This window comes from Lissotriton vulgaris, chromosome 9 (assembly GCF_964263255.1).
Source record: "Lissotriton vulgaris chromosome 9, aLisVul1.2, whole genome shotgun sequence".
Classification (NCBI taxonomy): domain Eukaryota; kingdom Metazoa; phylum Chordata; class Amphibia; order Caudata; family Salamandridae; genus Lissotriton; species Lissotriton vulgaris.
The window spans coordinates 867786390-867811297 of NC_141697.1; the positions used below are offsets into that span (position 1 = coordinate 867786390).

At 44.1% G+C, this 24908-nt stretch overlaps 1 protein-coding gene across 1 annotated transcript in view; it reads left to right on the forward strand.

The window, feature by feature from the left end:
* The window catches only part of LOC147692391 (cytochrome P450 2G1-like), a 475560-nt gene that overhangs the window by 157239 nt on the left and 293413 nt on the right, over window positions 1-24908 (forward strand). The window contains exon 3 of the mRNA XM_086938613.1: window positions 5546-5695. Within this exon, the coding sequence (XP_086794739.1) occupies window positions 5546-5695 (150 nt within the window). The remainder of the gene's footprint in view (window positions 1-5545; window positions 5696-24908) is intronic.

Consider the following 24908-nt stretch of genomic DNA (forward strand, 5'->3'; position numbering starts at 1 on the left):
TGGCAATAGGGTATGCTATCTTGAACAAAGTACATCACCACTCTACGCCTTCTCTCACACACACATACTAAACGCAATGGAAAATGCACTTTAGAGGGCATCTCACAAAAACAATGGGAAACACTTTGGCATGACATCCCCAAAACCTGCAAAAGTATACCCCAAGAGACAGCTTATAAGATCATGCCACAGTGATACTACACACTGACACACCTGCACACTATCTACCCAACTGCTTTCGTTCTTTGTTAGCGTTGCGGAACAGAACCGGGGGATTTCTGCCACATTTGGTCGCCTTGCTCCCTCATTCCTACTTATTGGAAGGAGATCCTCGGTAACATGGACGGCACTGTGGGATTTCTAGTCCCTGTCTCCTACACCACTGTCAATATTGATTATCCAATGTCTTTACCTTGAGGCGATGACACACACTGACTGGAGGCTCACTAGCCATATGTTATGCGTTAAAAAATAGCTTATAGCTGTAGCCTGGAAGGAAACCATGCCCCACCCATTGGTCAATGGTTCAAGCACCTTTGGCATATTATGGCATGGAAACTACTGTCCCACAAATTGGCCCAGACTGACGCCACATTTCCCTGTATTTGGCAACCACTTATTGATTGTTTTTCTCGCCTTGAGTATACCTGCCTCAGACTACCCAATCTTAAAACACTACAACACTTTGACTAGCAGCCTCGCCAGGCACCGTGGTGGTGGTAGCTGTTCTTGACCCTCACCCAGCAACTCCCTCCCCCCTCCCCTCTCCACTCCCCCACACTACCAAAGAGGCTCACTCATGTGCCACTCAGGAGCACAGTTTTTGCTTGGTTTCTTCCTGAGATACACCTTTGACTTTCACTAGTTATTCTGTATCTCTTCAATGTTTCAAGACTTATGACATGTGTATCTGACTGAGGAGCTCCCTTGCTGGGTATTCTGCGCCTGTAACACTTTTAGCGCTCTGGTGATATTTGGGTGTTATTACTTGCAACTGTGAAGTTATATGTACTATGGAATTGTGGTGTGGTCTCAGCATTGGTGATCATGTCTTGTACTTGTTCTATGAAAAATCTTGAAAAAACAGATTTCATGCAAAAAAGGGCCTCACTAGGAATTTATGACAGCCTAACCATTCAACAGAATCATTAAGCTGTTTTAGATTTTTATATCAACTCTCTATTTTAGGTTGTCAATCAATTAACATTTATAAAGCTCTGAAAATCACCTGTTAGGGTTTCGAGGTACTGGAACTGTTGGCTGCTGCGTGGAGGTTTGGTCCACTAATGTCAGTCAACAATTATTTTGCCTCATCTGGGAAGGTGACTAGCACAGCAGCTGAAGTCACTATTACAGTCATTCCAAAGTAAGGGAAAGACCATTCTAAGCCTAAGAGTTTGAGTCTGAGCTTGCTTATAAACATTGAAACCAATATATATGGCAACATATTAGTTTAACCATGTTTCTCACGCTGATTTTGTTAAAGGTAGAAGAGCCAGTGCTAAAATCCACACGTTTTGTCATATCATTGACTAGGCTCCTCTACTTCAATCACCTCTAGCAGCAGCTATAACACTGGATGCTGAGAAGGCCTTTGATAAGATCATATGGTCGTACCAAAAGGCTGCACTATATAGTTACAATCTAGGTGACCTACACATTAAAAATGCCATGTGCCTTTGCAAAAGCAAAAGTGACAATCTGAATCAGTGGTTCCACATCCTTTGTTTCACAACAAGGCATCCTCCATGGACGCCCGCTCTCCACTCTTTTTTGTCTTGTCCATAGACTCACTTTTGATAATGCTAAATAAAACCACCAAAATTAAAGATCTCCACTTTGGGATGGAAATTTCCGTTTTCAAAACTGCTTCATAAACCGAGGATATATTAGTCTTTGCAGAAGACCCTGCTGATACCATAACAGCTAGTGTAAATATTATTCATGCTTTCTCCAGTTATTCAGTCTATTACTTAAACAAAGATAAAACTGAAGTTTTACCCATTAATATTCATTGCCATCCTTACTGGATTGTGAGCTTGGACTTTCAAGGGGAATAACAGTTTTATTATTTGGTTAGGTATTGGATTTTGTGTTAACTTTTCGTGATCCCTCTTTCAGAACAAACTTAAAGCAATTGACAAAATTAAAGACTTCTTGAAGGCATGGTCCCCTAAGGGCGTTTTGTGGAGGTACGGGGGTAGGGTCAAAGGGGTAGGTTGGAATCCTTTAAAATGATAGTGAACCCACTAGTCAGTTTTCACCACTCAAGCATGGTTCCAATTTGTGACTCTCAGTCTTTTTTTATCTGTTGATAAAATCACCTCTAAATTCCTATGGTACAAAAAAAACTGAGATTCACTTTAAAAAAATCTCTGAATGACCTTTAAAGAAGGAGGCTAAAATATACTGAACTGGTTTATTTACCAGTTTACTTATCCACTCAGGTTACACTTTGACTTGAAGACAAACCTACTAAGGTGCCCATCAGGCTCAGAATAGAGCATTATTTCAGTTATTCTTTTGTTAGAAATTAGGTTTCTGGTTAGCAGAGGAAGGCACCCTGTCCAAGGAGGAATCACAATCCTTGTCAGGGTAAGTCACAACACACCCTAAATTACCCTGTGCTCTCCCTCTGGTTGCTTGGCACAGAGCTGTCAGGCTTAACTTAAAAGGCAATTTGTAAAGTATTTGTGCAACACTTCAAACAGTAACACAGTGAAACATCACATGAGGTTGAAAAAATAGAGAATAATGTCATAACTAAAATAATACCAATAAGTGGAAATCGAGATATTTCTTTTTAAAGAATGAACTGTAAAATAGCTCTTAGAGGTGATAAGGACTTATTTGGGATATCTGGCGGCACCTGCCTGAAAAAAGTCTAAAGTTCAGGCCAACCATGATGGAGCGCCAGCTGGAGACAAGTACCCAGTACCTTGATCTGGGCTTTGTCACCATCGAAGATGTGAAGTGCAGCCAAAACCATTCATTGGTGTTGATCCACGCACTGAACCAGATGTGCCAATTCTTTCCACTCTATGGTGGCGATGCGTCTGTTCTAAATATTATGCGCTGGTTCCGAATACGATATGTTGCTACTGCTCCTGCAGCAGAGGAAGGGTGCGTTGGTTCCGAAGGCGATACGGTGGCACCGCCCCATGCAACAATGAGGATGCACTGGTTCCGATTCACGCAATGGCTAAAATGCACTGCTTCTGACCCCCGCAGTGGTGAAGATTGCCGGTTCCTATAAGAATGGGTTGAATTTAAGAAGCACCTTAGGCCTCACTTCCAAGGGTCCAGGACTGGGGTGGTAGGGAGACTGACAGATGGCAGTGTCCAGGTGCAGATGCAGGTAAGATGGAAGTATTTTATGTACCTGGGACTTCAAATCAGGAGGCAGGAGGCAGGCCTGCAAGCCTCTGTGTTCAAATGATGCCGGTCTAGTCCTTCTCACCCAGGCAGGGGAACAGCAGGCACGGTATGGGTAAAACAAGAAAATGCCATCATTCTACGAGAACATGTAAATTAGGACTCCCTGCCCTAGACAGAGTCTTCACTACCCTAATTCACTCCTACCGGAGTGTAAATAATGTCATGCTGTACTTTACAAATCAATTAAAAGGCAAATTTGATCACATATTCAATCTACACAATCTTCTTTAAACCAGTGTGAAACAAAAAAATATATTGAATCCATCCAGCGTATTCTATACAGCAAGTTACTAATTGGAGTCCCCTATGTGTGTATTCCAAATACTTCCATCCAGTGGTTCCCAAACTGTGCACCGCGGCACCCTGGTGCGCCATTAGAACTCGCCAGGGGCGCCACACACTTCTTGAGAATGTGGGAAAGGTAGCAGGTTGTATCAGTACGCCTCAGTTCTAAAACACAGCAGTTGCATATTTAAAATGTGCATTTGTGGGCTCTAGTAAAGGCACGTGCTAAGTGGGAATGTCTTGCGGGGGAGTTTCAGAAGCAGGACCTGTCAGCATCGTGAATGGGTTGGACAAGCGTGTGACGTGTTGCAGGGCCAGGCACAAAGATTCACTGATTTCCGAGAATGCAGCTAGTCCTAGACAGGTGGAATTTTCGTCAGCGGGAATTGCACCTTATCTGCATGCATATAAACCTGCTGTTTCGTTTTCTCCTCCTGGGAACCATATTCAAGTTTGCAAAAAACATTCTCTTACACCTCTTTATGGGGTGCTTAGATGCCCATTAGACCAAAATGCACACATCTGCTATACTTTGCTGGTGCTACACTTTGCTGGTGCTACCCTTAGGTACCTAATTGAGTGGGAAAATCCACTGGGAAGGCCTGTGAAAGTTCAATAGCTTGCCTGTGAATCATCGCACCTAAGAATACCCCTCTTTCCACCCCTCAACCCTGAATACAGAAAGGCAGTAATGTTCCACTTGTGATGGAATTGCACAAATGCTGGGTGGAATATGAGATAGTAGGAAATACAATTTGTGATTTTGTGTTTCAAATTGATCGAAACTTTGTAATTTGTTTGTTGAACCCAGGGTCAATTGAACAAATTCACATTCTTATTGTCAAAGGTGGTAGCCATCAAGTTACGGCATTTTTGAAAATTCTTAGACAATTCCAATGGCACTTGATGCAGGCAGAAATACCTTAGACACCATGAAATAACACACATGGAAGCTTTAGTATCCATATAGAAAGTTTGCATTCTTATTTATTTCACGAAACCTGCTTTGCTCTGCCATAACGTCTTCAACATGTAGTAACTGGCTCATGTATTTATTTACTGTTTGGATTTTTGTGTACCTGCCACTTTAGCACAGTCTGTCTGTGATGCGGAACGCCCCTGTGTTTTTTTAACATCCATTGGATGTCTTGGTAAGCTAGCAACCAACCACTGGACTAAAGAGAATACAAATGGAAGCACTCCAGAGGCTGGGCTTACATCCTCATCACCCGGAAAAAAAAAGTTACATAAAGGGGAGCCGTGGACCACAGTCAATAGATAAAGGGAGCCACAGGTTGAAAAAGTTCGGGAACCACTGCATCACACGACAGAAGCACATCTCATTTCGGTTCCAAAACTAAGCTCTCAGTTTCCAATGAAAAATCATAACTACCAGGAAAAAGATTTTGTAAAACTGCTCTAATGTTGGCCAACAGTGCACTTTTGCACCAGAGAGCCAAAACTCGGCCAAGGCTCCCGCCTCTGAGATGGGTGTTGATTTTAAGTTGAGTTCAGAAAGGTGAAGGTGAGGAAGGTCCCTTAACAAAAAATGAACTCCACTTCCAGTGTCTTCCCCCAGTGTCTGCACTCCTAATCAAGACTGCATCAATCTCCTTGCAACATATGCACCCTCTTTCCATTGCTCTGCCTCAATCAGGTTACCTTTCTTATCCTCACCTCATTAACTTCTCATAAACTTGTATTTATATATATTTTGGCACTGTTAAGAACATGATCATGCTTGCCTAATTGTGTTACATTTATTTTACCAAAATGTTTGAGAATGAGGAACTGTTACTTATAGTTGAAATATTTTTTCCAGGTATCATCTTTAGCAATGGGGAGCGCTGGAAGCAGCTACGTCGTTTTACTCTCATGACTCTAAGAAATTTTGGGATGGGTAAGAAAAGCATTGAGGAGCGGATCCAGGAAGAAGCAGAGTGCCTGGTGACAGAACTTAAAAAAACTAAAGGTTGGTGATTGTACATGGTCCTTGCACACTGTAAATAAGGGTAGGTTAATTACTAGCAATACAGACCACGCTTTCGCTGAGCAGTGAGCAGGAGGAAGGAGCAGGAGCGGGATAACGGGAGACAGGAGACTCGAGACGCTGAAAACCATTGAAACTGCTAGGGCCCCTTGCGCCCCCCGCCTGGCACACACCTTGGCTTTGTTACCGGCTCCTGGTGGGCCAGGCTCCCTTATTGGGAGTACAAACGGACCGCAGTCCAGCTCAGCTTGGGCCATAAGGGAGCCGCCATAGGAGCCGCAGCAGGAGCGGCAGGAGTAGCAGGGAGTGGCAGGCCGGGGTCTGTTGAGTGTGTTCAGACCCCCGGTTCCCACCAGAAATTCCTCGTTGGCCAGGTGCTTATAGCAAAGTCAAGGGAAACGGCAAAGGCATCTATGGCAGTGAGGAGCCAGAGTTACAGAGGACTAATGACGTGACTGAGCATACCTGCAATAGCCTTGCCTTTCACAGGGACTACATTACTGCCAACCTTGTCCCTCATGCTTTAATACTGCAGATTCCTTCTGGATCGACATCCGCAACTGTGACCCTAAAGTGAAGGTAGGAAGGCGCCTGCCCCACACTTGTTTAATACACCACGTACTTGTTGGTTGACGTTTGCCCCTCTAGCCTGGCACCCGGGGTTCCCTGTTGTTACAACTAGTCCAGCTTTGCTTGATTACCATCTCATCACACTTCTTAAGCACTTGACAATCTGCCTGAGTAATACCATCACCCAGTCAGCTCTTGAGACAGCCAGCATCAAATTTGTCATGGTTAGACATAAGCTGACACTAGCCCCAGGAGGGGCTGTAGCTGGCACTACTGCTTCAGTAACTACCATGGACCTGTTTCTTCAACGTGCTGCAGCTGTTTTGGATAAGGAGATTGAGTTAGTTAACCGTCGCCTGTTCTGGTCACCGGTTGCTGGTGCAACTGTCTTGCACACAGATACACCTGAGTTATTGACTAGCATGGACAACGATCCCTCTAATTCTGCAGATATTACAGAAATGCGCGATCACAGCGGGGTCACCTCCCTTCCCACAGATCAGCGAAGGTCCCTCTTGCTGGCTGTTATAATTATTAACCAGGTGAGTACTAAGGCCAAACCAAGCCAGGAAGGGGTGGCATCTACCCCCTGCATGTTCACTTCTCGTCCCGAAGGCCCCTTGCATGGGAACTCTCCTCCGACTACGTTGGGAGCTAAGGAGGCTACTACAGGCACAAAAAGGAAATCACAAACAATGGGGGGCAAAGCGAGAAAACAAAAACCTAACCTCACCCCTAAAGTTCAACCACCTGTTACATCCACACTGCCCAATCTTGACATGACAGGTGCTCTGGAGACCCTCAGGGTAACAATGGAGGTTATGTTGGACTTCAAGTTGGCACCATTATTTCAATGACTAACAGCAATTGAAAAGAGTCTATTGGACCTGAAGTGTCCCCTGATAACAGTTTAGAATGCAGGGATAGCCGCTCAACTTGTACATCACCCTATACCAGGTCCTGCCAATAGGGATCGCCCACAAGTTCCAGACAGCAGCCAGCCTCAGGGGCAGGGTAGACACGATACTGAAAGTCATCCATCGTAGACACAGAGAGGTTCTCCTCACCTAAGAAGCAGATCATCTCTGCAGCTACAGCCCCAGCCCCAGGCAGGGACTCATCCAACAGGGGCATGGCCCACGAGAGGAGAGGAAGTTCATTCTTTAGATCTTCCAGTAATACATCTGCCCGCGGAATCAACCCCTTACGTTGTGGTACTGGGGAACGTGCCAACTCTTCCAGGGGGTAGGAAAGAGGACTTTTCCCAGTTGAGGAATAAAGTTTTATACTGGTTATCACATAACACATACTTGGGCTCTAGGGTAGAAAGAAATCTTATCATGGTGAGAAGAGTGAAGTGGATTGGTAGCTCTCATAACTCACTACCGGGGGATTGTGTCATTGTAAATTTTAACAGCCCACACCTGGCAGAAAGGATCTTATCCTCAAGGTTATATCCCGGTCCTCCGAGTCAAGAGTCGGCAATCTTCGCCCTGCCACTCGGGTTCTTTTATAGACCTGTTTTTGCGGGGAGCTCACACCAGAAATATTTTAATATGGCTCCACATGTCAACCTGCCGCAGCAAACCCTGTTTATCAGGAAAGTACATTTGAATCCATCTGCTAAAACAGCATATTCCGACAATTTGAGCCCGTACCGGCAGGGACCTGGTTTACTATCCCTAGAGCTGTCAAACAGATTCACCCCTCTGTCTAGATTGGACACATGCGATTGACTTCGTAGGCCACCTGCTTTGGACACGGACCCGGTAAATCGTGTTCAGCGGGACACTCCAGGGGAAAATCAGCAAGGCATGTGTGGGCATGCTACCAATGTGATATCCTGGAATTGTGTTGTTCAGCGGGACACCCCAGGGGAAAATCAGCAAAGCATGTGTGGGCATGACACCAATTTTATATCCTGGAATGGCGTAGGCTTGGCTAACAAGTTCTCTGACCCACTATGAATTGCTTTTATAAGACGATTCCAAGTGGTTTGTTTGCAGGAAACATGGATGGTAGACTGCAGTTTATTTATAGAGGGATATAAGTCTTTTTTGTCCTGGCTTCACCCTAAACAGCTGGAAGAGCCAGGGGTGGTCTAGTTATCTTTATTTCTGTTGCATTGGATTGTCAGATCCAGGTTTCACCTTCACACAGTATCTGTATACAACATCTGACTCTAAGAAAGGGATCTAGAAACTTGGGCCGTATTTATTTCCAAATATCTGGTGAGTGTAATATTAGTCTATTGGGTTCGTTTATAAGGCACCGCTGCACGACTCAACATCAAAACCTTATGATAACAGGGGATTTCAAAGTACATCTTTGTGGAGATCCCACGCTGACCAGCCTGGATAGCTTAGGTTGCCCTCTGGTGAGGGGGCTGCATTTCAAGCATACTGCCCAGGGGGATGCTCTGAACATACTCCTTCATTAATTTGACTTGATATCTCTTCTGTCATTAGGTGACCCTTGTAGCAAGGCAGCCGTTCCTTCGTTTAAAGGAAGATGTGGTCCAATCATTGATTTCATGATAATTTCATCACTCCTGAAATCTTCATTTTGGGGTTTGTTTATACAAGAAAGTGCATACAGTGACCATAACACATTGTGTGTTGAACTGCGAAATCCAATAATGTTATAAAGGGGGTATTGGGACAAGGGGTCATTAAGACCGACAGATGGTAAACGAAGGCTTAAATGGACATAGATCTCTCCGGGCACTTTTCACAAATCAGTTATAGATCATTGTGCAAGCGAACTGGCCATATGTACCTCACCGCATACTTCTCCAGGGGAGATCATTAGTGCCTGTAATACCATCTCTTCCAAAGTCAGTGATCTCTTAAGTGCACCAGCACGAAGAATAGTCTCTCGCACCCTTAGGTGGTTTGATTCTTCAAGTTCAAAGGCGGCAAGATCCCTGCGGAAAGCTCTTGGCAGGAGTCCTAGAAATCAGACCTTAGTCAGGGCTTGCCGCAGGGATTACAAGGTGAAACTGGCCAAGCGCAAGTCTACTCTGAAGGAGGAGGCCTGGAGGGAGTTGCTCGTTCCTTGAGAGTGTTGAAGGAAGCGCTATATGCCCACACATCACGGAGGACGACTGGGTGTCTCATTTTAAAGCAATGTTTGAGAGCCCCCAGAGCTGATTAGCGAGTCCGGTCAGGAAGCAGTTTCTACCACACTGACTTTTGGGCTGGGGAGATAGAGGCAGGTATCACAGGGCTGACAAGCAAGAAAGCGCCAGGCCCTGACAGTATTCTTTCGGATCTTTTTAAATCTGACCCCTCGTTCTGGGGCCTGGTACTCACAGCCTTAATTAATGCGGTCCTGAGTCCTGGGCCACCTCGACCATCGTGACAGTTTTTAAAAAGGGGGATCGCAACAACACACACTGTTACAGACCGATATCGCTGTTGGACTCGGTGGTTAAGGTGGTGGGTCGTGTGCTCCTGGATAGATTGACCGGATGGGCGAAGGAACACGAAATTTGATCAAATATTCAATATGGGTTCCGCCCAGGCCGGTCTACTGTGGCCCAGTGTCTTAACCTCACCCTGATCCTCAGCAAGTACAAGGTTGCACGCTCTGGTACAATCTACCTAGCTTTCATGGACTTATCTTCCGCAGGTCCAAACTGTGGCAGTCCATGAGAGATATAGGGGTAGATGGCAACATTGTTCACTTTCTAGAGAATCTCCACTGCGCAACCAAGGCGAATGTTAGGTTTTCGCAAGATCTGCGTGTGTCCAGTGACTTTGACATTAAAAGAGGCGTTTGTCAAGGGTGCATTATGGCCCCCTTTTTGTTCAATGTTTATATTAATGATCTAGACAAAGTTCTTCTGTCCACAGGGGTGGATTACCCGTATGTAGGCAGACGCGGCCTCCCTGTATTACTTTAAGCGGTTGACCCAATCCTTATTTCGAGGACTGCAAGGGGGCTACAAACACTACTTGATGCCTTTTCCACCTTTATGGTGGATCGGGATTTATCTAATAATGACTCTAAATCCTACGTCATGCAAGTGGGGACCCGTCCAAAAAAACTGTTTCAATTCAGGGTTGGCCAGGCAAAGGTGCCACATACTGAAGTCTTTTCATACTTGGGTGTCGTTTTGGATACGCGTGGAAAATGGGGTCCACTCAAACAAATAAAGAAAGGGGATCTGATGCTGGTGAACGCAGCTATCTCGAATTTCGCATCCAAGTTAGGAAAGAGACCCATCACAGCCCTGTTGAAGATCTACCAGGTAAAGAGTGTTGCTATTGCCTCCTATAAAGTGAAATCTGGGGGCATATCCCCTTAGATGATATCCAGGTAGTTGAGAACAGTTTCCTGATACATCAATTGGTTGTCCCTCGTGGCACATCGAATATGGTGGTACACGAGGAACTTAGATTGCCTTTCCTAAATGATACACTGACCCTCCGCCACTTAACATTATGGTTAAAAACCTGGTTGAACAAGAACCTGACCCTGAGTCATATGATTTTAAAGGACTGTATGACTCTGGACCGCACGCTCTGCATCCCTTGGCTCAAATACATTAAGGATAACTTTGAACGGCTGGGTCAAGGTGAACTGTACACCGACCCTGTTTCTATAACTAAACAGGACGTGGGGACATTAAAGGAGTCCTTAGGCAACCTCAGGAGAGTGGAAAGGGAAGAGCTGGAACTGTGTAAACCCAGCGTACATACATTTATAATGCTAAAGACCACATTATCAATCGAGCCTTACTCCTGGGACTTTTTAGCACCTATGAACGGTTTTTACTGTCAAGGTTCGAATGGACCTTTTTCACCTCCTGCTCGCCGTACCTAGGGCGAGTAGTAGAGGGCAAGTGTTAGCACCCTGTGGCTGCGACAGAGAGTCTGCACAGGATTTGCTACACTTTGTTTTATTCTGTAGTTTTTACATGGTCTCTAGGAAGTTTTTATTGTGCCAATATTGAAAAGGATGGATTTTAAACAGGCTCGTCCAGCTCTCCTGTTTTTTCAATTATTGAAGGAGGAGTGTATTCCTTTTGTTCTTGGGTATCTGAAAATTGTGGTAAAATCCAGGGCCTGTCTTGATTGAATATTAACTGTCGACAGGGGTCAAGGCTGTATTTAAATTCAGTTTTAGGTACGGGTGGTGCATTCATGTTGCTAGGTAATTAACTTACTGGCACATGCATCAACGTAGGCTTTTGCGATTCCTTAATTGCATTTATTAAGGAATCGCAATTAAGGAATCGCAAAAGCCTATGCATGTAGGAATCACTATAAAAATAGCGATTCCTAAACATTCCTTAATTGCTAGTCGCAAATTGCTAGTCGCAATTAAGAAATGCTGTCCCATTCATTCCTATCAGCCTCCAGGCCCATAGGAATGAATTAGAGATTGCATGAGCAATTTGCGAGTACCAGTAGGTACTCGCAAATTGCTCATGCAATTTCAAGGGTGCAAGGGTGTCAAAATGACACCCTGTTGCACCCCTGAAATTGATCTATGCACAGATGTTGCACACACACATGCTCCAAGGGCTTGTGTGTGCGCAACTTGGAACTTTGAAAAATGCTCAAAAGTGCATTTTTCTAAGTTTTTGCAAATTACCATGAAGTTCAACTTCAAATCGCTAATTTTTTTACTTTCATGCATTGCATTTAAGGAATCTCAATTTGGGATTCCTTAAATGCAATCGCAATTTAAGGAATCGCAATTTAAAGATTCCTTAAATTGCGATTTTTGCATTTGGGATGATGCATCCCAAATGCAAAAATATCGGTCGCAAAGGGACGGATTCTGAGAATCTGCCTATTTGCGACCGATTTTTCCTTCGATGCATGTGCCTGTAACTGCCTACGCATATTGATACATGAATTTTATAGCATTAACTATTCATTTTTTAAGGAATGTTGTGAAATATGCCTAATTTGTGACAAGATGTGATTTTATGTAATTTACATATGAAGATAACTTTTATGGTTTTATATTTCTGAAACCGAATATGCCATCATAGCATAATCTGCCCCTTTTTTGTTAGCTTGTCAACTGGGTTATTGTTTTTGAAACATTGATAATCTGCTTTCAGGTGGAATGGGTAGAAAGAGGTGAATTTAGCTTCCATGCATGGAAAGCTTCTGGTGTTATGCTGTTTCCAGAATATCTAATGCTGACTATAGGATATTCCGATTGCATGTCAAGTAGCCACTAAACTGAAACAAAATTGTTCATTCTCATTAATAGTCTAGGCAATTATAATTGCTGGAACAGCAACAATTCGGATTGGTTATGTATTAAGCATTCATAAATAATCACTGTTCAGACCAATCTTATTCAATGCTGGGCAGCCAGTCACAATACGTTTTGACACAGATTATCCCTCAAGGCTTGGGCAACAAGTATGGCAGGTACACCTTGAATGGTCCATGGTCAATTGCAAGATGTTGGCCACCATTTTCATACCTGGTTGTGTCTGCTGATGAGGAATCAGATCCCTGAATTGTGGATTTGCTTTGGAATTGCACGATCAACAAAAAAAGTATACCATGAAGAAAGCATTTTTACCATGCTCCACTATGAAAAATATTAAATAGAAAACTAGTGTGCAAACCAGCGTTTTCAAACTAAGAAGCTTAGAAATGTGTTGAGAGAGAGTCCTATATAGCACGAGGACAAGTTAATCTCCAGATGCAGGAAGGTGGATACCTGACTATGGTTACCCCAGATTTTTTGCCTAGTGTTTAGCTGGTTTTCGACTTAGTTGGCCTGGGATCCTGCTAATCAGGGCCCCAGGCTATCTGCTCTCTCTTTAAAATGGACTCCATGTACCCTAGGTACATCTCCAATTGGGATTGGGTCACCTTATCAGCCCCTGTACAGTGTACTATAGGTACCCAGGGCATAGGTGCATCCAAGGCCTACCAGGGGCTGCAGCATATCTTTTGCCACCCATGGCTGGCCATCCAAACTGACAAAACTGGCTGATCACTCAGCAGGGGCAAGGTAGTGTAATCACCCCTTGCTTAGATATAGTATACCTATGTCTGGACACATATGCACCTATAAGTCACTCCTATGGCAGGCCTTAACAATCCTGGAGGCAGAGTGCTTGGTTTTATGTGAGATGGTGCTCTAGCTTGAGCTGAGCCTGTCTGCAGCTTTCGGAACCATGTCCTTATAGCTGTTCTGGGATATTGCCATACCATATACTCTTAAGTGCATTATGAACCTCGTGGTTAAATGCTAGCTATGGTTTGGCTTTATCAAAACATGTCGTGTAAGGTGTCATACGCTTTGGAATACTACCCCCTTGCCAGTCCTGGTGATGGGGGTAGCATTCCACCCTTCTAGAGGGAGAAGACATGTTACTTTCCTTAAACGCGGTTAAATCTAACCAGAGCCTCAGCATCACAAAATGGATGCTGCTGCCACAGACACAAGTCTGGCCTCCTGCTGCTGACCGAAACTCCGGCAGGGGAGGCCTGGACAAAAGGTTTCCTGTCACAGGGAGGTCTTACACCACCCCAGACAGGAGATAGTGGATTGGGGCAGGGAGGGCTGAATGAAACTAGACACTGCCTGGGGCACACAAGGTGTCCCATGCAAAGTCCAGCTCAAACCAGTGCTGGGGCACTCCAGCCCCAGCTCTGGCGCGAAACTGGACAAAGGGAAACGGGTGTAACCACCCCCTTCCTGGGTCCCACCCATAGGAGGGACCTAGCAGGAGATCCAGCCCCTTGATTTGGAATAAAGGTAGGAGCTGTGCCAAGAAACATTAGATCATCCTGACTGAAACTTTGATACAAAACTCTGGACGCTTCGACATCCTACTCGACGTAGAAGACTGAAGAATCTCCCTTGTGGTCAAGGAGTGACCACCCTGCACAAGCAGGCACCATCAGCGATCAAAGGTTTTCTTTGCTGTTGCTCCTGCCCAAGCTCGAACGACAGAGACCAACAAGACCTGGACTCCCAGACTTCCAACAGCCCGATCCACAGTCCCAGCAAAGCTGAGACCCGTGGAGGCGACGTGAGACGTGGGACCGGCCATCTTGGAAAGCCAGCGAAGTGCTTCCTGTGCAGCTCCCGAGGCACCCTCGAAGCTGTGCATTGGGGATTAGGAAGCCCCAGCCCAGAGCAGGTTTTGCATAAAAGATCCCCTCTCCACACTCATCGAGTGCTGCGTGGGGCCCTTTTGCATTTTTCCTGCTTGACGCGTTGTCTGGTCACTTGCCCATTGGCTAGTGGCCTCTGTGACGACGATCCTTCAAATTTACACTGCTGGTCTGGTTGCTCCAGACTGGCCCTCGCTCCCCTGAAAAGGAGCAGCCGATCTGACCTTGCTGGTCCGATCCAGAAGCCATCTCCAATTCCTGCATGGGTTGCATTTGCCAAGGCCTGTTGACTCCGATTCGAGAACCGACACCGCCGACAGCGAGAGCCTTTGTGGCACAGTCTGTGTCCACCTCCTCGTTGTCGTCGATCCTTCCTGGTCCACGTGGCAGCGGAAACAAACTACACGACATCACCTGATCGCAACCCGACATCGCCTGGTTCCTTCCTGGTTCCATCCTGGTCACTGGCTAGTGACCCAGACTCTGTCCCCTCTGCTTTCAGGTACTCTACATCTTCGATCAACCCTTGGATCCATCCGGACTCTTCTCTCCTAGTCGCCTGCAGCATCTTTTCCTCCAGGCTCCATAGAACTCCACAACATAACCCGACGCACTTTGACACCTATGCACCCGCTTCCTGTGGGTGAGGTAACAAGAGTACTCCAATGCTCCTGTAGTTGTTTACACCTCTAGTGTCCTAGTTTTAAGTGGTTAAGTTCTAGTCCAGTGGAAAGTCTCCTAAAACAGTAACTTTCTAACTTTTACACACCATTGACTTCTATGGTAAACGCGTGTGCCTATAGACACTGCACCCGCATCCTGTGGGGCTCCCTCGACCTAACCTTCGTTAGTCCTGAGTAGCCCCAGCGATTCTCAAGGCCCTAGGCCTTTTCATTGTTCGTGACGTGGTTCTTATACCACTATTCTAGTATATGGTTTGAGTGGCCACCAGGGCCTATCCATATTTGTGCAACTTTTGTATGTTATATGAAGTTCTTTGTTTAACGCTTGTGCTTCTGTGCTCATAAAGAGTACAGGGGATTATTCTAGTAATAAATACATATATTTTATAATATATAACTTGTGTGGTGTCCTTTCATTTGATATTAAAAGGATTGCATATGGTAAAACAGCTGGCTTCACATGCCTTCTTGAGTTTAGCCTAAGACTGCTTTTGTCCATGCTACCATTAGGATAGTTGGTCTATAAGGTTGACTTACAACCAATCACCATGAGGGTCGTTTGGACTGGTGCAAGGTGCTCACTAGAATAGTGATCATCATATACCAGGCCAACTTCTCACACCAAAGTTAAAGAAAGAACCCAGGGAGTCCCTCTTCATTGTTAAAGCATGTGGAAACAAAATTAGACAATAGGTATAGGAAATGTATTTGGGGTTATGGGATTATTAATGTCAATAATCCAGTCTTGGAATCCATGATATGAGTGAGACACTAAAGTATATGGGATGGGGAAATGATTAGGGGGATGAGAGATATCTTACAGTGATTTGAACACGGATGTCAAAAGGAAGTTTTAAACATGTTTTGCAAGACATGCAAATCACTACTAGTATAAATTAATATACAGTAATTTTAAAGGCTGCTTAATGACCTTAATAATTAATCCTATATGTGGTCTGCTGAAAAATGAAATCATATGAAATCCAAACTACAAAAATAATTCACAAGCATCTAATTATGAATGAGCATCCTAAAAATAGTTTTCAGTGTCCCAACTGCCCACACTTGAACAGGCAGAATAAAATCTCTCCTTCCCTATTCTTGGCCCATCCCCTCCCTTTCACCTCTTTGCCTATCTCTTTGATCGTTTGTTTGTAGTAGCAAAGATATACATTTGAATTATTTACATTTTTCTCTCTTTCTTAAAAAAAGCTACACGATTAGGCACAGAAACATATTTTCCCAACCAACACATATTGTCATTAGATGCTCCTGGTTGTATAATGGCACAATGCAGCGAAGTACTTTGCATGCCTTTACAACATATTTTTTACCCCACATTTTTTCTGAATGCTTATGTTTTTGCAATGCAAGCCATTACCACCCCCACAACCCCATCTTACCTCAAATGTGTGGTAAAGGCATGTGTTGTAAATGCATGTAAGTGGTAAAAAATGTGTGGTAAAAAATGCATGCTAAAGACATTGCATGGTAAAACAAATTGTTGTAAAGTCTGTTTCTTGTAGCTCCATTGCCCCTTGAGTTGTTCAAACGGTATTCTCGATACTAGACTAAATTTGTCCTTCAATCAATCAAAGTAATCAGCAGAAGATTCACCCTTATTTTGCTTCAGCTCTTTATTGTCCAGAATCTGTCTTTTTAGAGCAATCCTCTGCACTAGCATTAAATAAAGCATCTGTAGTATTTGATAATATAACATTAACCATAGGAATTTGACTAGACCAGTAGCCGTAGTGCTAGAGCACTCCCATGTAGTGAAACCAAGTGATGACCTTTGACTACCAATATTTTAATTGACTTTTGGTGTTTAACTTTACCCTCGCTTGAATGTACGACATCATTTTTCCTGCATGTGCACGTTTCCTTTAAGATTTCTTTCATGTCTTGTAGCAGGGGGACAGCTTTCACAGAGTAGAACAGCCATGTCAGGAACAGAATGTGTGGGATGTGCATTTAAAAGCATAAGAGAGAGAGAGAGAGAGAGTGAGTGTTGTCGCATGTTCTTCTTGTTCTCGGAGTGCAGTGTTAAAAGCAGTGGTGCTCAAAATGTGCATTATGTTGTACATTGGGAGATGAAGTATGTGATGCTATAGGCAGTGGTGTACAAATGTGCATTGTGTTGTACATTGGGAAGTATTATGACATTCTTACTATTGGCTTTGACATGCCCTCATGCCATCTTGAATTCTGACTCTGTCAGCTAGCTTGAGCTTTTGCGCACAGGCAGGCCCCTCAAATTACTCAAGTCGTTTAGGCTATTCACGCTCAAGGTTGTTTTTATACTTTTGAAGATTGTTTTCTGTACTTTTGTAAGCTTTGTTTAGATAGGACTGGAGCATGTGAGAGTGCAGAATGAACGTGAGAACTCTTTCGCCTTTATAAGGCTTGCATGAAGAGTGGGCAGCTCCAGTAAGTTTCCTTGGTGAAGAGGAGAGCCTCTCCTAAACTTCTAGTGTGCTTTAAGATTATAAAGCTGAGGTTTGGTGACTGAGAAACTGGGATTTATTTTGGAGTTTGAATGGGGACGGACATGTCTACTTCAGCGCAGCAGCATCCAGTGTGCTGAGGCTCTTAACCCCGGGTGTGAATCCCCCAGTCTGGAGTGGGCTAAGATGCAATGTTTGCAGCCCGTGTGGTGTTTTATTCTTTGAGTATTGACTTTGTGATGTGTGAGTGAGTCTGTGTGAACATCCAAGTCTCCAGTGATTATAATCATCTGAGGTGTTTTCATTGTGATGTGTGAGTGTCTATGTGCACATTCAAGTTAATCATCTGATGTTTTTAGTGTATATATCTTTCTTCCTTGCAGCTGATGTCCTCCTTATACTCTGCATGTATTTCATTCCATATTGTCATCTGCCTGCATTTCAATTAATTCCATTCATTTAACAGTTGCATATGCCTACTTATGAATGTGATATAATTGTTTGCATATTTATACATATATATCTCTATATATATTTGAATGTTGTTCATTTGATATCTGGGAAAGACTTTTTGTTAGAAAGTGTTGCACAAATAAAACGCCATGCCTTTTTCTGAGAACAGTCTTTTGATGTGTTTCATTTTATAAAAGTGAAATCCCTTTCCTGGTGGTGTTTTGTTTTTATTGCTCGTCCTGTTTGAACCTCTGTGTGGGAGGGGGGTATTTTCTATTATTTAGGAGCCCTCATTGATCAATTGCAGGGCTAATAACAAGCAATACACCAACCCAAATAAAACGATAACATTCAAAAACAGTTGTCAATTCCTCTCTGAATTTCTGCAAATATTCTCATAATTGGAAACTGGTGATAATCAAGAAGTCAAGCTGGGACCCTGTAACATGCGTGATAACCCTACCGCCCCTTTCTAGACTGAGATACTGTCTTTGGCGTTTTAGAGGCTGGATAGCATCTGCATCATACTAAAATGGAAATAGAGCATGCACTCCGTCCATCATCTCCTTGTGTTTGCAATAGAGCATCACTATCATTATTGGGAAAAGAGATTAATCTACTGGGTCGGACACATATTCAGGGTTCCTAGTCCCAATTCAGCATTTGGTCTCAGAATTTCACAGGCAGTGGTCAGGTTATGTACCTGACTACTCAGACCAAGTATCAAGGAATGATGAGACACTAAAGGTGGCAGTTGGGGGTATGTGATGTTACAGCGCATGCCATTAGCCTGCATGCCGTTGCAATAACAAACATTACACCAACTTGCTGTCGGGTGCGCTGGAAATGGAATAGTTTAGTTTACTATTCCAACTCCAGTGTGTGCAACAGTAGCGATGGCGTTGGAGTTAAATCCAACACCTTCTACCCACTGGCATGCGTTGTACCACTTGCAGTGTAACTGCTGTTTCCCTGCAGTTGGGTATTATCATGTCGATCTCACATTTTGTCCTTGCTGTTGTCACCCAACTTCCAGTCATGCTGCTGCTCAGGGTTCTAAAAATCTCAAAAACATTACTAAACCTGCGGGTCTAGTAATGTGAATAATCTATTCAGCCTAAGTCCGATGTACTTGACCTGTGACCTGAACTCAAATGGTGTGATCCTGGGCAAATATTTTGTCTTGAGGAGCTGCCTCTTTCTTTACTATCACATAAGAGAGCACCTTCAGGTATGCAGGTTCAAAATTTCTGCTGTACAAAAAAACGTTATTTACTAGACTAAATATTTTCTCCATGTATAACAAGAATCAAGCTCATATTTTGGGTACGCATGATGCCTGGCACGCATCTTAGTTCACTAATAGTATTGTCATCTGGGCAGGAGCAGTAACAATTCCCACTTCATGTTTAAAAACTCACTTTTCATGAATATATTACTAAAGCATGGTGTGGTAGTGCACTGTCATTTACAGATGGCATATTTTCTATTGAAATGCCACATAACGTTCCCACTAACATGTAGTTTTACTGATAATAGTGCATAAACAATGTGTGGAAATTGTGTTTCAGGAAACATATTCCAAATTTGCACATCACCAAGTAAAGCGTTCTGATCCTATTAAAAAAAAAAAAAATCCCCACAGAATTACAAAAATGTGCCTGCATAACCAGTGAAATATATTTGAAACGTTTGAACAGCTCACTAAGCTATTTCAGTGTTGTGTTAGAAAAAGCCTGACATATTACAGCTTGTCATTTCACATGCTTTACACAGTTCAATTGTCACACAGTTCACTTTACAAAATCCTCTAATTTCAGTCAAAAAAAGAAAAAGAAATGTGAAGTCAAATTGACATTTGACCTCTGTCTATGAACACCAGCAAATGTGACAGGATAACAAGATTCTAAAACATCTTTATTGCTCCTTCACTTTGTGAACAATAAAGATTCCCTTAAATCTAATCTTGTCACATTTGCTCCTCTTTCAGAGACAGGGGTCAAACGTTAGTTTGTCTTCCTAAATTTACTTTTTGTTGTGTGACTGAATTTAGAGGACTTTCACCTCACCAGAAAGGGCGAGTAGTCCCTAAAAATATAACTCATTCTGATTAAATCTTACTTGACAATACAGTGTTTTTTTGTAGCCCTGTGCTTGCTGTGCTGCTGTTTGCTGTACTTGCTACCCACAATGCACCTGCTTGCACTCTAACTGGGTTCACTGCTCCTTTTTGAACCTATTAGCCAGCCCATTAGTTGGCGCTGCACAAGCATCAGGTACTAGTTCTGGTGAGCTCTTTCTCCCATCTGCCAGAATGAGGAAACTGGTGTTTGCTTAGAGGTCACTGTACCATCATGGACCAAATCAGTAATCTGGGCAACATGATGGGGAAGGTGATGCCAAAGGGCAGACAACTTAAATAATATCCCTCATATGACTAGTTTGCTATCTCAGTATTCCATCGATGTCTTTAATCCCCCACTGAGATTATTGTCAGCACTCTAGGGCACCATGCCTATTCAGGAAATCCAATCACTGTCCTGAAAGTGTTTTGTTTCCTGGGCCTCTTTAGCTTTCATGTAAGGCTATTTAAACACTCACATACATTTACCATGTTGGTTGTATATGATGTGAGCTGGAGTCCCTGTAAGTGGAAATTTAGTTTGCTTTAACTCTCCCATTCATAATTTCCTAATCTACTGTCAATTCAACCAAAGGAAAATGTTTCGTTTTTCTGCTACCTAACACCACAGCTCATCCCAAATGGGAGGAGATAAGGTTTGAGATTAAGGGCCTGATTTAGAGTTTGGCCGATAGAATAATCAGCCATAGATGCATTATATGCTTTAACACTTGTAATACGGCGGACTGGAAATTGTGACGGTGTATCCCATCCACCAACCTCTAAATCAGGCACTGAGAGGTAGAGAAGAGTCTGATAGCCTTCCATGCCATCTCTTTCTAGGAGGAAGGAAGAAATGCACCCAAGCCTATACACTCGCTCCCTTTTAATAGGAACTACTCCACTCAGAGCCCTCTAAGCTTTCAGAAGATCTGGGGCAGCTGAATCAGTTTACCTCTTTGACAGCATTCATCCTTTAGAGTCTGCACTGTTTGAAATCACTGTGTTATCCCTCCTGGGATTTCTCCTCAAATTTTGAGGTGTTTTCTCCAAATTCAAAGGAACAGAAATATATTGGACTTGGTTATGTGGAGGAAACACGGGAATTGAGACTACGCTTGCTGGAACATAAGCCTGCATTGGAAATAGGTAAAGTGAATGCCACCTTGGTTGATCACAACACGCAAGCCAAACATGGACATCCGGAGTTCCACTGGTTTATTTACTATTTATTAGAAAAAATCACATGGAAGAAACTGGGTGTATATTTAGAACAGAAAAGAAAATTAAGAGAACAGTGTTACATCTCTAGACTCAACACTGTAAGGAAAGGGCTTGACTCAAGTAAAGATTGAATGATATTCACTTATTGGTGGCTAGGAGAATCCGGCAATAGTAGGATAATGGTCCTAACCTGGATGCAATTATACTTTTTGACTGGAGTACTGCACCAACAGAACTGTATGGCTGTGGTTCATACTACATTTATACTTAATGACCAGTTTAAACTGAATATAGGCCATCCTGTAACCCACTAGGGATACCTATAGAACAACAGAAAAGGATGTAACACAAGATAGGACAGTCAATAGAATAACATAGAATACAGGCCATTTGGCAAGCCACTGTAGAAATCTACAGAATAATAGAACAAGATCTAATACAAAACAGGATAGTGGGCAGGTCCTTAACCTATCATCTAGGCTCCACTATAGGTATTCCAGGCCATTGTTCCCAGATGACACATAGTCACTGGATGATTGTTCGGGTGGTTTGATTAGGCTACGATGTGACAAGACTGATTTTAATATAGGGGACTATTGAATTTATAGGGCAGTTTTAGGTCTTGGGCTTATCCTATACACATATGAACAAAAGGTGTGTAAGAGGTCCAAATGTGTCAAACATACAGGGCACAATGACTATAGATTAGCCATTAATACGATTTGAACTCATTACCTTTACAAACAAAGCCATTTCTATTCTAGATTAGCAAAAACGTTACTGTGTAAGGTCCTACACACTGACGTTGCACCAATAAGAGTTTACATAAATGCCAAAATATGGCTGTTTGTGAAACAGATGAAAAGTTGAAAAAGATGACGCATAGATGTGACTCGCTATTGTATAGTGAGATAAGAGGAATTGACCTGAGAGGGGAGGTTTTGATGATGGGCCCTCAGTGGGGTGAAATTGCTTTGACAATATCCTGCCTCATCATGGGGGAGAGGGTGAACATGTGCTGGGGCTTGTCTCCCCTTTGGGTGTTGTTTAGAATAATGGTGTATGCAATATTTACTTAGAGGTAGTGTGAGGACTGATGAGGCAACGAGTGGCTCCACCCTTGTACTAGAACTAGCCAAGATTCCTGGAGGCTGAATCTCTTTAACCACATGGCTGCTGGGCGTTTTCCCCCCCTGTGCTGGAAAATGCCATTTTAGTGGCACCATGACGAGCTCAGCTCGTCATCAGCACACGACACCTTTGGGTGATGACGAGCTGAGCTCGTCATCAGCATCGAAAGGGTTAACAAATCCCCTGCAACTTAAAACAAAGGTAGATTCTGCCCAAGATTAAGGTATGAAAACCACAAGCCACCTTAAGAAAAATTTATTGATAGAAATTTGGTGATCCTGAAATAATGAGGTACAGGGAGTAGCAACGTATTTGCTTATATTTCCTTCAAAAACTGAGCCAGCAGGACGTGAGTATCCCAGTGTTTGTTTTGAATAATCTTATTATATGTTAGAGATCCACATCAACATTGAAGAAAACAGAAAAAGAAATATACATAACAAGGATGAATTAGGAGGCCTGCCTGGTGAGTCTCGATAAGAATAGTTATACAACTATTTTTTATATGATATCAAAGGGCCTAATTAGGCAAGCTGAGTGGGTGAATCTAAAACATTACATCTATAGCGACGTTGAAATAAGTGGTGGTTTGATTCTACTGTGTAAGAGAGTAGTTTAATAAAAATGTGAGGTATGTATGACATGAAAGGCACATTGGGTAGATTTGACTATAATCTGAATATATGTGAGCCGAATAAGAAAAGATTGCTATAAGTCTACTTTGGAGAACCCCCAAAACATAAGTGATTTGAGTGCCACTTGATGACTGTTTGTTTTTGTATATAGATGTGTTGGAAATGGGGATCTCTAGTTGGTGGAGGTAGGTACCTTTGTCCAAATAGGGACCCTAGCATCTAGTCAGGGTAAAAGGGATACACTCCTAAAATAACCCCTGCTCACCCCCTTGGCGGCTTGGTACGAGCAGACAGGCTTATCTCAGAGGCAGTGTGTAAAGCATTTGTGAACACATATAGTAACACAGTGAAAACACTACAAATGGACACCACACCAGTTTAGAAAAATAAGTAATCTTTAGCTAAACAAGGCCAAATGACAAAAATCCACAATACAGTATTAAAAATAAGGTTCTTAAATGGTAGAAATAGTTCAGTTCAGTTCAAGTTGTAAATGCAACACGCTTCCCACAAGGTACCTTAGATGCGTCACGCAAAACAAACAAAAGGGTCACAGGGAAGGTGATGCGTCAGTTCCTTGCTTCAGGGAAGGTGATGCGTCGGTTCCTTACTGCAGTGCAGGGGAGGTGATGTGTCTGCTCCCTTCCGAAGAGAAAGGGGATGCATCTGTTTTTTACTTCGTTCTGGTTATGATGCGACTAGATGGCGCCTCGATGCGTTGCAATGATCCGGTGCAATGCGACAAAATGGCGGCTGAATGCGATGGTCTGGTATGATGCGTGCTCTTTTGCAGCCGCACAGCATGTGCTGCGATGGTTTTCTCTTTGATGCATCGCGACCCTTGACCCTCCGGGTAGGTCACTTCTCCACTGCTGCAGCGCCTCCTCAGCCTGCCACTGACCTCTGCCTGCCTGCGACCTCGACCCTCCTGCCTGCCGCCTGCTGCTGCCTCATCCACCCGCCTTGCCTGTGCCTGCTCCCCGCCTGTTCTTTCTGTACCCCGTGTGCCTGTAGCCCCTGTAACCCCTCACCCGCTCCGCTGCTCCCCCGTTTTTCCCGCTGCTGACCCCCCTGCGGCCCCGCGCCCCATGCCCATTGGCTCGCCTGCCCTCCCGCCTCCCAGCTGACCCCCCCTCCCCCTCCCTCTTATGGAGACCCCGCAGCGACCGTGCCGCTGGCGTGCCGAAGGCGCACCTAAGGCAAGCCCGTCTTCGCCCGTCCGCGCCTGGACCGCGCCCAGCGCCAGGACCCCTGGCCCTCGACGATGCCAGCCCACCTGACGGACCTACGATGCCCCACCATCCACGCACTCAACGCCGGCCGGAACCCCGCCTGCTACCGAGCTATCCCGAAACGCACCCACGGACCCTTCACCTGCCAAACCTGCAAATTCTCCTGCCTCCGAACCTGCACGGCACCCGCCAAGCCAGACACCAGCAACAATCATCTCAAGTGCATCCTGCTCAACACCCGCTCAGTCCACAGACACGCTGTCGAATTCTGGAACCTCCTCGACACAACCTCACCAGACGTCGCCTTCCTCACAGAAACATGGATGAACGCCTCCTCAGCCGCCGAAATCGCCATAGCCATTCGGATGGCTACAAAATCACCCGGCGGGACCGCATCAACCAAACCGGAGGAGGCATCGCCATCATCCACAGAAACACCATCCGCATCACGACCAACTCCGACGACACCCTCACCGCCGCCGAGCACCTTCACTTCCAGATACACACCGACCCCAAGACCCCCCTCAGGGGTACTCTCATCTACAGACCCCCGGCACCACGCACCCAATTCAGCGAAGCCATCACAGACT